General features: G+C 45.4%; 2 protein-coding genes and 1 non-coding gene across 3 annotated transcripts; all 3 read left to right on the plus strand.

Annotated features, from left to right (window-relative positions):
- Positions 1–5,891: 5,891 nt before the first annotated feature.
- On the plus strand, positions 5,892–6,580 carry LOC123181426 (NADH dehydrogenase [ubiquinone] iron-sulfur protein 3-like). The gene has a single exon (XM_044593685.1). It carries the CDS (start codon positions 5,954–5,956, stop codon positions 6,524–6,526), a length of 573 nt encoding a protein of 190 aa, XP_044449620.1. The 5' UTR covers positions 5,892–5,953; the 3' UTR covers positions 6,527–6,580.
- A 667-nt stretch (positions 6,581–7,247) lies between these two features.
- On the plus strand, positions 7,248–7,330 carry TRNAY-GUA (transfer RNA tyrosine (anticodon GUA)). The gene has a single exon. It is a non-coding gene; the product is annotated as a tRNA-Tyr (tRNA).
- Positions 7,331–10,499: 3,169 nt separating this feature from the next.
- On the plus strand, positions 10,500–11,360 carry LOC123181428 (NADH-ubiquinone oxidoreductase chain 2-like). Its single transcript, XM_044593687.1, has one exon. It carries the CDS (start codon positions 10,536–10,538, stop codon positions 11,127–11,129), a length of 594 nt encoding a protein of 197 aa, XP_044449622.1. The 5' UTR covers positions 10,500–10,535; the 3' UTR covers positions 11,130–11,360.
- Positions 11,361–15,163: the final 3,803 nt, after the last annotated feature.

Genomic DNA, 15,163 nt, shown 5'->3' on the forward strand with positions numbered 1-15,163 from the left:
TTAATACAACTATGTGAGAAGCATTTTAGCTCCTAGCCCTTTTTGTTAGTAAAACAGAACCTTTAAAGGCGTTCTTTTTGGGGAAAAACACTCACGTCATGTAGCTTATATGGTGAAGTATATCTGAGGAAAGCTAAAAGAAGTGTATCTGAGAACAAATTTCATCTCAAAATATGCAATTTTGTAACCCGTGAAAAACAACAAGTAGCATATTTTTTAATATTTTGTAGTTTTTTTTTGCAGAAAATTTAGAGAGCTTTATTCAAACAAAAGAACTCCTGCGACAATCAGCTAGAAGCCTAGAAGGCGGGTCACCAGGAAGGTTGGTTTAGAATCCAACCAACTCTAGGTGACCATCAGCGAGTAGGCATGCTTAGCGCTTAGATGGGCTAGAAAATTAGCAGATTTGTTTACATGTTGAATAACTAAAGAAATAAACAACAAAGTAAGCTCTCCAATCTCTAAGAGTATCTGTGCCACACCAGAACATCAGTTGCCCGCGAGCGTTCTAGAGGTTCACCACCTCCAGGCAATCCATTTTCATTATCACATGTGAGTATCATCTCAATTTTGCAAAGATGGTGCCATCTCTCAGTGATAAGGCCTCGGCGATCATCGGATCAGTAGCCCCCAACATGGGGTTTGCACCAAGCACCCAACAAAGCTGTGGCAGATCGAGCCACAGCACCAGCCCCTGCCATGCTTGCCTTAGAGTTCAGCGCGCCATCCATGTTAATCTTCACCCAACCCTGATCGGGTGGACGCCATCCATGGCCAGGAAGACCAAACACTTGGGGTTCAGGTGTATCAAGCAAAGCAAGATCCTTCCTAACGCGCCGTTGGAGTTGCACATTCTTAAAGCTAAACGTATATGTAGGTGATACTCCAACCAAGCAGCCTCACATATGTATTTTTGTAGAATTTTCAGCCATGTTGTTCTTCCATAAACCAGCGAATGGTTACGTATCGATTTAAATGTGCCCAAGAATAAATTTGGGAAGAAAGTGAATGGAATCAATAGTTTATTGGAAGAAGAGTTCATAAATTTGTATAACGTACTCAAGTGAGCCCGTTATTTTATGTAAATTCCATGATAATATATTAATCGGAAAGTTACGAAACGTTTTGATGTGTACTACATGTCCATGTGTTCGTCATATCTCGGTACAATTTCGTATAAAATACATAGGCTAGAAAAGATAAAATTGTGAATCTGTAACTGGATTCCCAGATGTTTGTGCTGTTTACTGTATAGCTTACAACTGAAAAAAGCTGCCCAAACAAACGTATTCACATACATAGTTCACATCTACACGATGAGCATTTTCTTTTGTCTCTGAATTTATGAAAATAAAAAATCTGTTTTTGATTAACAAATAGGTGTTCACACAGTCCTGGATTATAGCATGAGAAACTACCAGGAACAAACTATGTGCCGGCCGGGGTGGGATTCAGGACCGTCATTCGATTTCTAGCAAATTAGAATTTGAAAAATGAAATAAAGAACGGTTCAAAGTATTAATAATCACAAAAATTGGACGTATGCTGGAGGATCTCAGAATCAATCAAGCCAAGAGAAGTACGTCACGACGAAGTAACTGGTCTCAGGTAGTACCTCTGGTGGAGGCGCAGGCGCAGGCGCAGAGTTGATGGGAACCACGAGGCCGCCGCTCGTCTGCTCACCGGCCTCCACGCTGGTCAGCTCAGTGGCCACGACTCCAGCAATCTGGCATGGGCAGGATGCATATAGAGGACAAAGCTAATTAAGATCTCGTCCTAGCTAGCTACGGCGCCCTTGTACTAGCTCGAGAACGTATGTTATGTTCTACACTGTATGTCGACAGAGGAGTACGTACCTCGTAAATGTCGCCGCCGAACAGGATGGAGAAGGTGTCCTTGATTGGCTGTGGCATGATCACGGCCTCCATGCGGTGGTTGCCGTAGTCTTGGGCGATGACGTCATCCCTGTAGATGCGCTCCTCGGTCTGCCCCATCGCCACCCGCCCCATCGTCACCGTCGGGAAGCGCTCAGCCATGGGAATGGGATGGTTTCTGCGTACGGAGTACCTACGCTTGCTGCTGCTGGCGCTGGCCCAAGAACGGGACTTGATCGATTCTTTTTCGTATCGAAAAAATCCTTTTCGGACGGGACCTGATCGATTCTCTGACTTCAGTATCAACAGCTTTGGGTTGGAAGAATTTGCAAGGTGATTGAGCGATAATGAAGAGCGGGCGCGCGGTATCCTTATATAGTGTGGCTGCGGCGAGAGTGCAGGTGGTGCTTGACGCGTCGATCGACGCACGCCGTCTGGTCCGACGATCCTGACGTCCATCTGGTCCGGCGATCCGTCCGTCTGCCTATTTTTGCTTTATTATATGAGTTCCTGATGTTTTGCAGTTAGGTCCTTCCCTTTGTTTGACGCTGTCCAGCCGCCACGTGGGCCCCATTTGCTGGTTTTATGGTATTGCCCAATCTTCTTTTCTGAACACATTACAAACACGTATGCTCATATGTACACACATACACTCACCCCTATAAGCGTATATACACACACCCTATCCCTATGAGCATCTTCAAAAGACTAAGTCGGCATATCATCTTGAGATTAACGAAGTTGCCACGGATGCCAATCTCGTGAGGGCTGACGATGAAACGTCCAGTCCGGATGACTTTAAAAAAAGATATTGTATAAGCGTAAATGTTCAGATACACACACGAACATACAATCATCCATATGAAGACAGAGTTGAATATAGGGAGCGTTTACACCATTACGAAAAAGGGTTGCCCCCCGCTTTATATTATAAAGCACCAACACCAAGCATCCGACAACAACAAGGTTCGAGAATAAGAAAAGGAAAATAAAGCATAAGTCACAGCAAGGGGAAAGGAGGAGGTCTCACTGGGGGCACAACAGAACAAGCCCCAATACAAGCTAAGAAAACAAAATCTAATCTGGCTCCGGAGGAGGAGGAGGAGGCGGTGGTGCCATCGCGGCTGCAGCGTTTACACCATTACACATACACAAGCCGACGCGAAGGTGATAACTGGAGTAGGAGACATGGGTTGCTCAGCCGGAAGCATATGCAAGCTGACTACTCAGATAACATGTTAGGTAACCCTATGGTGCCCGCTCTGGCCCACTGACGAGCGTCTTCCTGGGTCGCTTGGACGAGGCACGAGACACAAGGTCGCTGGCCATCGAAGATGCAACCATTACAATGGTTCCGTAGTCACCAGGTGGTGAGTATGATGATGGAGGAGAACCCATGGCGATGAGTGTTGGGGGAGTGCAAGCACGAGCTGTTCCACCAATCCGCGAAGGCCATCGCCGGCGACGACAGAGCGACTGTGGACATGATAGAATCTCATGTCAGTCCTGGCGGGAGAACGAGCAACTAACCAGGAGGTGTTGGAGATCCTCGGGGCCTGCTCACAAAAGGCATACACATCCGCATGTGGGAGGTTGCGACGAGCAAGTCGGATCACAAAAATTATTTTTCACAAGAACAAACACTTTTTTCACAAGTTTGATCCTCGGGGACCTGACTCGACAAAGCGATCACCTTGTTACCCAAAAAACAAGACGTTGAATCTTATGAAAAAAAGTTTTTTTCACCCGACCGAAGACTGGACAAAATCCCACATTTTCACCCGACAATTTCCCTATCTTAAAATAACCACCATCATTTTTTTCACAAGAAAGCACCAAGATTGTGTAATAAATTTTCTAATAGCACTGAAATGGCAATAAGGAAAGTTTGACACCATTTCTAACCGGTGGGGTGTGCTGTCAGGCTGAGGTTTACCACAGCTTGACAGCTGTTTTGCTACAGTTTTTATAGACAGATTGAGGTAAGTTTTAGACTGATTTTGACCAGTCTACTCGTGTTTTTTTTTGAAAGCGTACTCACGTAGGCATAAGCTTATCTGTATATATAGGAGCTGGAAAACAGTACACATATGCAGTTACAAATACAGGTAACACACCATACGAGGAGGATACATCCAATGGCACCATCGCAGACAACTTGCACAAAAGACCTCACAAAAGATTGTTTTACAAAGTAGGCCCTTGGATCCTCTGCTCTAAAGGACGGCCGCCGTGCGTCGACGACGTTCGCCGTTAAGCGAACGCTTCTGGAAGTCTCCTCTTTCAAAAACTAACGAAATATCTCGAGTTGAGCCGTACCCACCGCCAGTTGCTCGCCGAAAATTCGTTTTTTTTGGGACATGCTCGCCGAAAATTCTTTTCTTTCTTTACCTAATATAATATTAAAGTGAGGATTGTTCCTCCACTTTTTTTGGTCCATCACGTACTTGTTTTTCGCCCGTTTCGATTTCCTGAGTTTTTTTTCATCCGTAGCGTGTACCTGCAGGTCATCCTCGGAACGTCAAAAAATAGTCGCTAACAAACGGAGTCAAACCCGGGTTGTCTTTTTCGTCCGTTTCAATTTCCTGAGTTTTCTTCGTCCGTAGCATGTACCTGTAGGTCATCCTCGGAACGTAAAAAAAAGTCGCTAACAAGCGGAGTCAAACCAAGGTTGTCTTGGAAAGAGCACGTAGCCGCTAGCCAACTCAGCTAGCTGACGTTTCATGCAAATAAGGGAAACTTTTCCTATTTGAGATTTTTTTCTCTCATCTGTTTCTTCGCATGGGCCCAGCTGGGCCTGGTCTACACTTTTTTTTTTCGTGGATTTGGGAGCAGCGAAAAAAAGAAAATATAATATTAAAGTGAGGATTGTTCCTCCACTTTTTTTGGTCCATCGCGTACTTGTTTTTCGTCCGTTTCGATTTCTTGAGTTTTTTTTTCGTTCGTAGCGTGTACCTGCAGGTCATCCTCGGAACGTCAAAAAAAAGTCGCTAACAAGCGGAGTCAAACCCGGGTTGTCTTTTTCGTTCGTTTCGATTTTTTGAGTTTTCTTCGTCTGTAGCATGTACCTGTAGGTCATCCTCGGAACGTAAAAAAAAGTCGCTAACAAGTGGAGTCAAACCAAGGTTGTCTTGGAAAGAGCACGTAGCCGCTAGCCAACTCAGCTAGCTGATGTTTCATGCAAAACAGGGAAACTTTTCCTATTTGAGATTTTTTTTCTCTCATCTGTTCCTTCGCATGGGCCCAGCTGGGCCTGGTCTACACTTTTTTTTTCATGGATTGGGGAGCAGCGAAAAAAAGAAAAAATATATAACTTCACTAATTGGGGCTCGATCTCAAGACCTCCGTTCTAACCTCAAAGGGCGCATCCAACTCAATAGGCTTATGATTTTGTAAGAAAACATGGTTCATTGCTAAACTAATTAGTCCCACCTTGCCCCTTTCAATTAAATTCCATTAATTTATATAGGCCCATGAGCTGTATTACATCACCAAGCAGCCTTGGATCGATTGAGGGAAGATAATTTGAGGCTAATTACATGAGAAATAAAAGAAGGAAGGAGAAGTAAGGTTGCAGAAATAAGGAAGAAATGGGAGGAAAAGAGAAGTGAAGAAAAGAATAGTGACGTGACAGAAATAAAGAAAGGAAGGGACGAATTAACCCACCTTGCATGGGAGGCGGGCACGCAGTTCATTCATTCAATCAGTGCGAATTAATAGAACCTGCATACTTTTATTTGTTACCCTTACTAAACCGTAGTAAGGATACGAATACGACTGAAATAAACTACTAGAATCTAAATATAAGGAAAGGATCAGAATAAGTACTAATGCTCTGTATAATACTTTTCCCCGAGCGATGGTTTAGCGGATTCGGAATTGTAACCAAGCATCCTGGGTTCTATACCCGATTCAACACTAGAGCATGCAGCCGATCCTGGATACATAACTATATAAAGTGTGCAGTTTTGGATCTTTATTGGTAACTTGGTCGGACCAACCCAACCGGCGATTTCCGACAAGTCTTTCTGCTTAGAGCAAGAAGTGGAACCAAAATAAAGCTTTCTTTATTTTCATTTATGGATAACCAATCCATTTTCCAATATAGTTGGGAGATTTTACCCAAGAAATGGGTACATAAAATGAAAAGATCGGAACATGGGAATAGATCTTATACCAATACTGACTACCCATTTCCATTGTTGTGCTTTCTAAAATGGCATACCTATACAAGGGTTCAAGTTTCGATCAATATTTGCGGAGTGGATCATCCCTCTCGAAAACGAAGATTTGAAGTTGTCCATAATTTACAGAGTACTCGGTATAACTCACGCATTCGTGTACAAACAAGTGCAGACGAAGTAACACGAATATCTCCGGTAGTCAGTCTATTTCCATCAGCCAGCCGGTGGGAGCGAGAAGTATGGGATATGTCTGGTGTTTCTTCCATCAATCATCCGGATTTACGCCGTATATCAACAGATTATCGTTTCGAGGGTCATCCATTACGAAAAGACTTTCCTCTGAGTGGATATGTGGAAGTTCGCTATGATGATCCAGAGAAACGTGTGGTTTCTGAACCCATTGAGATGACCCAAGAATTTCGCTATTTCGATTTTGCTAGTCCTTGGGAACAGCGTAGCGACGGATAATTCCGAATCTACATAGGTCTAGTCCAGGGGACAAATCAATAGGAAATGCTATTTGCTTCTTAAGAAGAAGATTTTTTTTGAAATGAAAGAGTTTCCACGGGCGTCGGATATCATTTCTTCAAATAAGGAAGAAGTGTTATCGAAGGATTTCCTTCCATTCTTCCTAGTATGGAAGAAGTAAAGAAAAAGTACTGCGTCTCGATCTACACGCGGTTTCATTGATAGCAGAAGAGTACGCTAGCTAGCGGAGCCTGAAAACGCTTGCTTGCGCCCCACCCCTACGGAAACAATTGCCTATGCTTGCTGCTCGCTCAGTGTCAGTAGAAGGGAAGAAAAGATGGTCACTCCTTTTAGGAACATGGCGAGCCTTACTTACGACTGTTGCACTTCACTCGCTGCTCGTTCATTCACTTGCTCATGAACTCGCTGCTTCGCCAGAAGCGACTAGTCGCCTCCTTTCCTCCGCCGAAAGATGCTTAGCCAGAAGCGATGAAGGAGGGGAGCTGGGGAAGGCCGACGATGGCAATGAGGGGGAAGCTGTCGTAGAAGCTTTGTCCCTTGCTTTACATAAATAGTTATGAACTTACTAAATGACCTTATTTATTCTCCCGGAACGCTAGCAAATCTAATAGTTCCATCTGCTCTTCTTAACTTAAGAACGAAGGCCGCCATCCTTCTTATTCAGGAACCCTTTGTTTGAGGAGGGTGTATCCCCGGGAAGGGGAGAGTGGCCGAGCGGTCAAAAGCAACAGACTGTAAATCTGTTGAAGGTTTTCTACGTAGGTTCGAATCCTGCCTCTCCCACTTGTTGTAGACTTAAGAGAAGAGAAAGTAGGCGGAAGCCTAGGAGGGCCAACCGAGCGAAGCTCTTTTTTTTTGCCGTGCCGTGAAGTGCAATTTTCTCGTATGCGTTTTAGAGAGGTTGTCGAAAAAAGACGATCTATAGAGATTCCCCATCTATATCCAATCGAGAATAGAAGCGACTCGCTTCCGGCGTCGGCTTGTAGTCTCTGCAGTCGGCACACGCACACGCCCGCCATCATGCCTCCTTGGTTTGGGACGAAGCCAAGCGAGACATACGATAGATGAAGGAAGCCCACCCAGCAGGAGGGCTAAAACCTGTAGTTTTGAAGTTGCAAACTCCAGCTTCAAAGCTGGAGTGCTTTAGCCCTTTTTTAAGCAAGAATCACCGTCTTGAGCGCCTTGCGCGCTCAAGAACAAGCAAGGGATGAGCGCTTTGTTGCTAAAGCGGATACGTTTTCTTGCTGGGGAAGGCTAGTTTGATCGAGGATTGGAGAGGAGGGAGAGGTGGAATAAAAAGCTCGGGATGGATTTTGGAGTCTTCGTGCGAGCCGTATGCGGTGAGAGTCACACGTACGGTAAGGAGGGGGGTTCGCGTCTATACGTGTAGTGTGGTGGTTGGGCCTACCCACCCTATTTGTTCCATGATCTATGGGTCTACTGGAGCTACCCACTTCGATCAATTAGCCAAGATTTTGACCGGATACGAAATCACTGGTGCTCGATCTAGTGGTATTTTTATGGGGATTCTTTTTATCGATGTAGGATTCCTATTCAAGATTATTGCAGTTCCTTTTCGGGCGGTTGTAGGACGGACGGCCCCCTATAGGTAGTAGGGTAGGGTGGGTGGTACCGCTCAGATAGCGGCCAATCCTCCTAACTGCGCGCGGGCCGGGCTTAGAGCACGTGAAACTCATCACTACCTCGTAAGGGCGTTGAGACCATAGCATGTTACACAAAAGCGCCGCTTTCTCAGGAGTGTTGTCACACAGCTGCCCGACTAGAAGAGCTACTCGCTCTGTAGTGTTGTCACACAAGATAAGCACGCCGCCCGCCTGCTGGCCGGGCGAATCGAAGTTATCTTCCGGTCAACTGTCCACCCAGTCAAGTGCAAAAAACACAGTGGAATCACGCAACGCACGCTGCTGGTGTGCTTCCTTCCCACGAGGAAAGAAGAGCGACAAGGTTCAGATTTGACTGTTTGCAGCATGGGAGCTGATTACCCAAAAAATCCCTGGGAAAAAAGAAAAGATATCTCGGTAACGAAAACCATAGGAGGCTGTATTGGCGAGATCCAAGGGTTCACAGCAGCCCAAAAGAAAAACCGCCTGGAAGTCCGAGGACCTTTAGTACCGTACCGAACCAGCAGCCTTCGCGCCAAGCGACGACCGCCCTTGTCCCTTTCCTTTTTCTATTCAGCCTACTTCTTAGCTTTGTTCCGTCAGTCTAAGGCAAAGCTTAAGTGGTTTGCCTACCTTACCCACTTGATGAAAGGGAACGAACTTCGTTTCCTTGGCGGCTTTATGGATGGATTCAGTCAGAAAAAACTCCTTCCTTTTGAAAAAAGTGACGCTTTGCGTCTTCGCTTCCGAGGGTTAGGGTATAGGCCGTTTCGAGCAAGCTTTCGCTTTTTCTCCTGGCTTTCTACAACTTTCGCTTTAGCTTCCAAAGGCGACCCAATGACCTTTCCGGAATTGGAAGTATTCGTCGCCCTACCCTAAGAAAGAAGTCACTATAAAACTGCTTGCCCTCCAGAAGTACCGAAGGTGCGCGGAGCCCGGTGAAAATGAATATGTTTGCTACTGAAAGAAGCCTGCGTATTGACTAATATTCGTTTTTAGAATGAAAGTAGCTATGAAGCCCAATCTACTGTCGATTCAAAAGGGGGCATAGTCATATGGGTGGGGTGTTTGTGGGGAGCTGCCTTGGATATGAGGAATTCCTCCAATCTAAAAAAAAGAACAAAGAAAAAGTCCGTGACGAAGATCTTTCTTTTCTATCAATAGATAGGAATGAGTGTTCGTTATAGGGGATAGGATCCATCTGCTCTCTCTCTCTCTCTATTTTATTTGATGCAATTTAGAGAGAAAGAGCAGTGCGAATTAGAAAAAAAAGAGAATCGGGAGATGATTCCAAAATAGATACATAGACATCTAAAGTAAAGGGATGTATATATTATTCCTATATATATCATCTATCTATGAAAAAAGTAAACATAGTTCGTTTTTGGGTTCCCCGAAGCCCCGAATGGATTGGATCGTTTCTGCTTCTGCCAACGAAATGAAGGCCTCGCCCCTTCCGAATGCTTCTCCGATCCTGAAGTTCTCGCGAAGAGAATAAGATGCAGCTCCCCCTCCCTCTGTCTTTTTCCGCTTTGCTAATCTTCCCCTCTAACACGGGCCGGGCTTAGGCGGGTGCGGGAGGAAGAAAGAAAGTCGAAGAGCATCTTCTCCTTTGTCCTTTTTTAGTGCAACACAGGAAAGCACCCTCTTTTTGTAATCCCTGCAGCTTCCCAGAGGCTTGCTTTTTTTTATTGAATGCATGGCGTAGCTAGGACCCCTCCAATCATGTTTGAGCCTATGTTCACCCGGGGCCAAAAAAGGAGAATTCCGGAATGCCTGCCGACGTTCAGATAAGGTGCATATCCCTTACCACTAAAGGAAAGGCTCGACGAAGGGGGGGATATTAGCTGGGTAAGGAAAATGCTTTCGGAGATTGAGATGTCGATTTGTTTTTCATCAAAAAGGAAGAAGGCCGAGGGGATAGCAGCCTTCCTTCGGGCTTTGCCTGCCGACGTTCTAATAAAGAATTCCGGCTCGTCCCGGGAAAGCGCTGGCAACAACATAAGAAAGGGGTCCATGTAGCTGCTGCGCCCGCCCACTGAGCAGCAGGTTCGGCATCTACTACAAAAGAGAGAATCCACTTCAGATAACCACGTCTCTGCTAGGCAGCGTGTGGAATGGCCGAGAGCGGACCAAATGGATATATAATCCAAGCCGAGAGTGGAGTTACGTGAACAGCCGTCTGATGGAAAACAACTTTCACGTTCGGTTCAGAGAGCACTTTTTTCGTTGAGAATAAGTCCTTCCCTTTTGTGTGAATTCCCCAGCGGCGAATTAACAACTTGTGGGGCCCTATCTATTCAATCTCTCGAGCCCCAAGAAACCCCCCCTCTCCCTCAGACTCGATCTCTCTTTTGACTCTATATATGTGGGAACCTGATATCTATGAGGGTTCACCCACCCCGGTGACATCATTCCTTTCTATTGCGCCTAAAATCTCTATTTCTGCAAATATGTCACGTGTTTCTATTGTTGCTTCCTATGGGGGTACATTACAACAAATCTTCTTTTTCTGCAGCATTGCTTCTATGATCTTAGGAGCACTGGCCGCCATGGCCCAAACGAAAGTCAAAAGACCTCTAGCTCATAGTTCGATTGGACATGTAGGTTATATTCGTACTGGTTTCTCATGTGGAACCATAGAAGGAATTCAATCACTACTAATTGGTATATTTATTTATGCATCAATGACGATAGATGCATTCGCCATAGTTCCAGCATTACGGCAAACCCGTGTCAAATATATAGCGGATTTGGGCGCTCTAGCCAAAACGAATCCTATTTCGGCTATGACCTTCTCCATTACAATGTTCTCATATGCAGGAATACCCCCGTTAGCCGGCTTTTGTAGCAAATTCTATTTGTTCTTCGCCGCTTTGGGTTGTGGGGCTTACTTCCTAGCCCCAGTGGGAGTAGTGACTAGCGTTATAGGTCGTTGGGCGGCCGGAAGGTTGCCATGAGTAAGGTTGGGAGACCGAAGGCAGTTTTCCGTGCACCTGACACGTAGCTTACCGAATCAGTTGCAACACAGATGGGAATGCATGCTACGAAAGACAGGGTCGAGTCTGATACATCAACCGTCGACTCCATATCCTTGTACGAGTCCACAATCACTACACGAGATGAACCTGGGTTTGGTGAATGGAAGTTGGCCTTAGGTGTAATAGGACTCCCACTTACTGCGCGCGATCGTATACTGAGGTGCTCCACGTCGGTTGTTGGAATGACGCGAGCCGGGCCGGGCCTCGATTCCTTTCAAAAAGATGAAGGGACAGAGGTGACTAATTCCCCATCTCATTTGGGGCAGAAAACGAATCGACATCTCGATGTGATACAACCCTTTCCATTTTCGTTGGGAAAGAACGGCGAAGTCCATCCGAACCCTCCAATGAAGAAATAAGAGGAGAGAAAAGCGCCAATGGCGCGCGAAGCGCATGCGGAAGGGGCACGGAGAAATAAAGAAGTGTGGGGGAGAAGCAGCCGAGCTCATTCCCTTCGCTTCCTGGGCCCAAAGCAGTGCTTTGTTTCCTGGCCAAATCAAGGATTTGGGGCTGGTTGCAAAAGATATCTGAATAGAAAGATAGATCCATCCATCTATCCAGATATCTAAAAAAGAATCGATTTCGATTTCATGAAACCTTTGATTCAAAGAACTGCGCTTAGCCCCCCCTCTCATGAAATGGCTCTGCTGCAATGGATGGCAGAGGGTCCGTAGTACCCGAAGCACTGGAGTGATCCAGTAGCCGGGAAGGGGCCTAGAAGTGCCTACTACTACACCACACTACACTTGGCTCTACACATTTACAGAGCTTACCCCTGTCCAGTGTCTGGCAGAACGTTGGGGGCTTCAATCGTCGACTCGTTATCCCCATCTCAGCCCAGGCTAACGGAGCCTGACTTATTCAGGGGAGAGAGTGGAGCCTATCGAAGCACTCTTGAGAGTAAGATCCTTGGCTCTTCTTCATTCTCTACAGGGGTCTCTGCCCACATGGAAGCGGGGCAGAGATGGTTAAGATCAAACACGGGAATAAGAAGCATTTGAAATGCCTTTTTGATCATTTTGATAGAGGGGGATGGATAAAGTGGCAAAACAGACTCACATTTTTCAATCGAAAAGATGGGTTCCTTTTTTGTCTCGACAAAGAAAGAATCATCTTGAAAACGCTCCTAACCCCTTCGTAGGGCCGTGTATAGTAAGTGATCCGAACCTGCCCAGAGCGAGCCCCCCTTAGAGGCAAGTGAAGTTGGTGAGCCGTATGATGGGCAACTATCTCCTGCGGTTCGGAGAGGACTCAGCTGTTAGTTAGTACCCCCTTGGTTTCGGGGTGGACCTTTTCACTCTATTTTATTATATACGCTTAGCGAAAAGAATGTTTTTTGATAGACCTAGGACATGGATTCTATATGAACCAATGGATCGTGACAAGTCGTTACTACTAGCAATGACTTCCTCTTTCATTACTTCATCCTTTCCATATCCCTCTCCCTTGTTCGATCTTACTCATCAAATGGCACTCAGTTCATATCTGTAAGTTCGTTCAATCATTGACAAGGTTCAAAGAAAGGGTGGGCCATTCACCATGAAGGCTAAAAGCGAGATAGGCTTTACCGGACATTTTCGCTTACAAAGGCGAAGACAATTCCGCGTTTTTTCAGCCGATTCTCCGAAATTTAAGACAATTATCCTCACTCAAACTTAAAAAAGCCTTTTTTTTCTGATGTAAATTCTGTCTGTCTCCTTTGTCATTCCTAACACTAGTCTAGTCTCCGATTAAAGGATTGATACGGGCGTGCTTCCTTGCAGAGGGTTGTTTTAGACACCTACCCACCAGAAACTTCGCTTTGCCACCTAGGTATAACCAAAGCCTTCCACAAAGGAATATTTACTACTGGGTCCATCACGTGTCCAGATACCGGTGCATCCCTTGCCGTTTCCCCATCGGCTGAAGTTGGATCAAAGTCCCCGGACGCGAATGCTCATTATAGAAAGAACTAGGCCTACTTAGGTAAACAGGCACCCCATCACTACCGTAGTAGTTGAAATCTCTAACTTAGGTGCGTTTGCCCATTACTTCTACCCATCTATGCGATTCTGAGATCCAGCCATTGGAACTGAGAGATCCCCGCTGTTTGACCTACTCAAGTAGGCTTTCTATTGAATATCCACCCGTGGTAATTGCTTGACTGGTAGAAGCACCAAGCTTTGGTACTATAGTCGTACTCGAGACCCTATTGAGCTGCTTAGTCTTCTCCTTTCTTTGATGATCTTCAACACATCTATTTGAATTCCCTGCGAGTGAAGGATTTCTCGTATGGAGAAAAACCTCTTGAGCGCTATCTGATCTTATTTTTGTATTTCAAATATGGGACCTGCCTTTTTAATGGGACATCCCGGCAACAGGCCTACTCATGCATGTGGCCAAGTACTCGACCAATCCTCGGAGTGAAGGGATGAACGAATTCTCGAGGTCTGGTTCATTGAGGTCAGCATCACATGAAACCTTTAGCACTTCCATTCGATATTGGATGGAGTATGGCTGGAAGGTCAGCCTAGCTAGTCTTGTCAATCGGCCCTGACTCGTCTTCTCCTTGGTACCTACCACTATTGAACTTCAGTACCTATATTCCTGAAACAAGACAGACCTTCATGAAGACCTTCTATTTTGGAATAAGATCGGACATTTCCACATTGAGGTGAAATTACATATGAGGAAAATAATCCTGGACTACGAAAGCTGCCCTTGTGTGGTAGAACTAGGTCTTCCACCGGGCGGTCAGCCAAGTACTGAAGCCCCTATCTTGATATAGAATAGAAGTGAGTTCACACTAAAAATAGAAGAAGCCCTATGATTTTTTAGCCCTGCTATCAATCACTTCGGTAAAGGGATCGAAAGATTATGGTCTGAAATAGAGATTTGAGAGTCCCTCGTGTGAGTACGTGCTGAAGAGCAAGGAGTGAAAGTGTGTTCATCTTTCTTTCTGCTAGTTGTTTCCTGCTAATAGTGATTAGTGAGTGCCCCATACATAGCCAATGTCCGCCCGTGTTCACATCCAGTCTTCTCTGTACACTAGTGCAGCTTCTAGTTCTATGCTATGTATGGTAGTCATTTGACTCGGGAATCCCTGATAAAAGCTTTTAGTCCGTGCCTGGCAGTTTCAGCCGTGGTCTAGTCTAGCAGCCTCTTTTCGATCCAAGAGTCGCATGAGAAGAAAGCTTCCGGTTAGCTTCAGTTAGTGTTAGTTAAATAGAACGGGAACCTCGTAACTATGCCAAGCCCGATCTTGGTTCCAGTGCTGCAGAGAAAGGTTTTGGGTAAAAAGAAGGTCTTTATCCTGGTGCTGTGGAGACCGGTGTTGCTGATCGAACTCATTTTCTTTCGAGGAGATCAAAAATCTCAATTTCTGCGAAACAAATTTACATATTTATTGCGAGGGGCTTTGAAAAGCGAAAGGATGAAGACTGATTTAGATCCTCTGAAAGCGCAGGAAGTATGCCTTTTGAGCTTTTTCTCCACCAACCTCTGAGCATCCTGTTGGAATGGTCCTTGGAAAGACTACGTACGAGAAATCATTCTCACAGCCAACTTTCCTTCTTCTGAGCAAATAAATGTAGTATTTAGTCCAACCAATCATTGGTGAATCTATGTCTTTCGTGAAAAGTGGAGTATTTGTGCCCAAGATCTTTCTATTCCCTTTAGTAGGTGCACACATCTCGTATGGTAAATATACCTTTGTGCCCTATAAGGTAAGATTGATTGACGGAGTCAAGAGATGGAGATCTTGGTTTAGCAGCGGCTGCCTGTCCTTTTCTTTCGTGAAAGGTATGATCTAGAGTGTGATTCTGATCCCGTGATTGGGTGCTTGGCGTAGAATGAGTGGAGCATACTAGGAATGCCGAATGCTCGCTCAGTGAGGGAGCTCTGTTGGAGAAGAGTGGGACTAGAAAGAGGGAATACCCATGTCAGGCCATGTAAGGCCAATAGTTGAGGTACCT

Source organism: Triticum aestivum, chromosome 1D (assembly GCF_018294505.1).
Source record: "Triticum aestivum cultivar Chinese Spring chromosome 1D, IWGSC CS RefSeq v2.1, whole genome shotgun sequence".
Classification (NCBI taxonomy): domain Eukaryota; kingdom Viridiplantae; phylum Streptophyta; class Magnoliopsida; order Poales; family Poaceae; genus Triticum; species Triticum aestivum.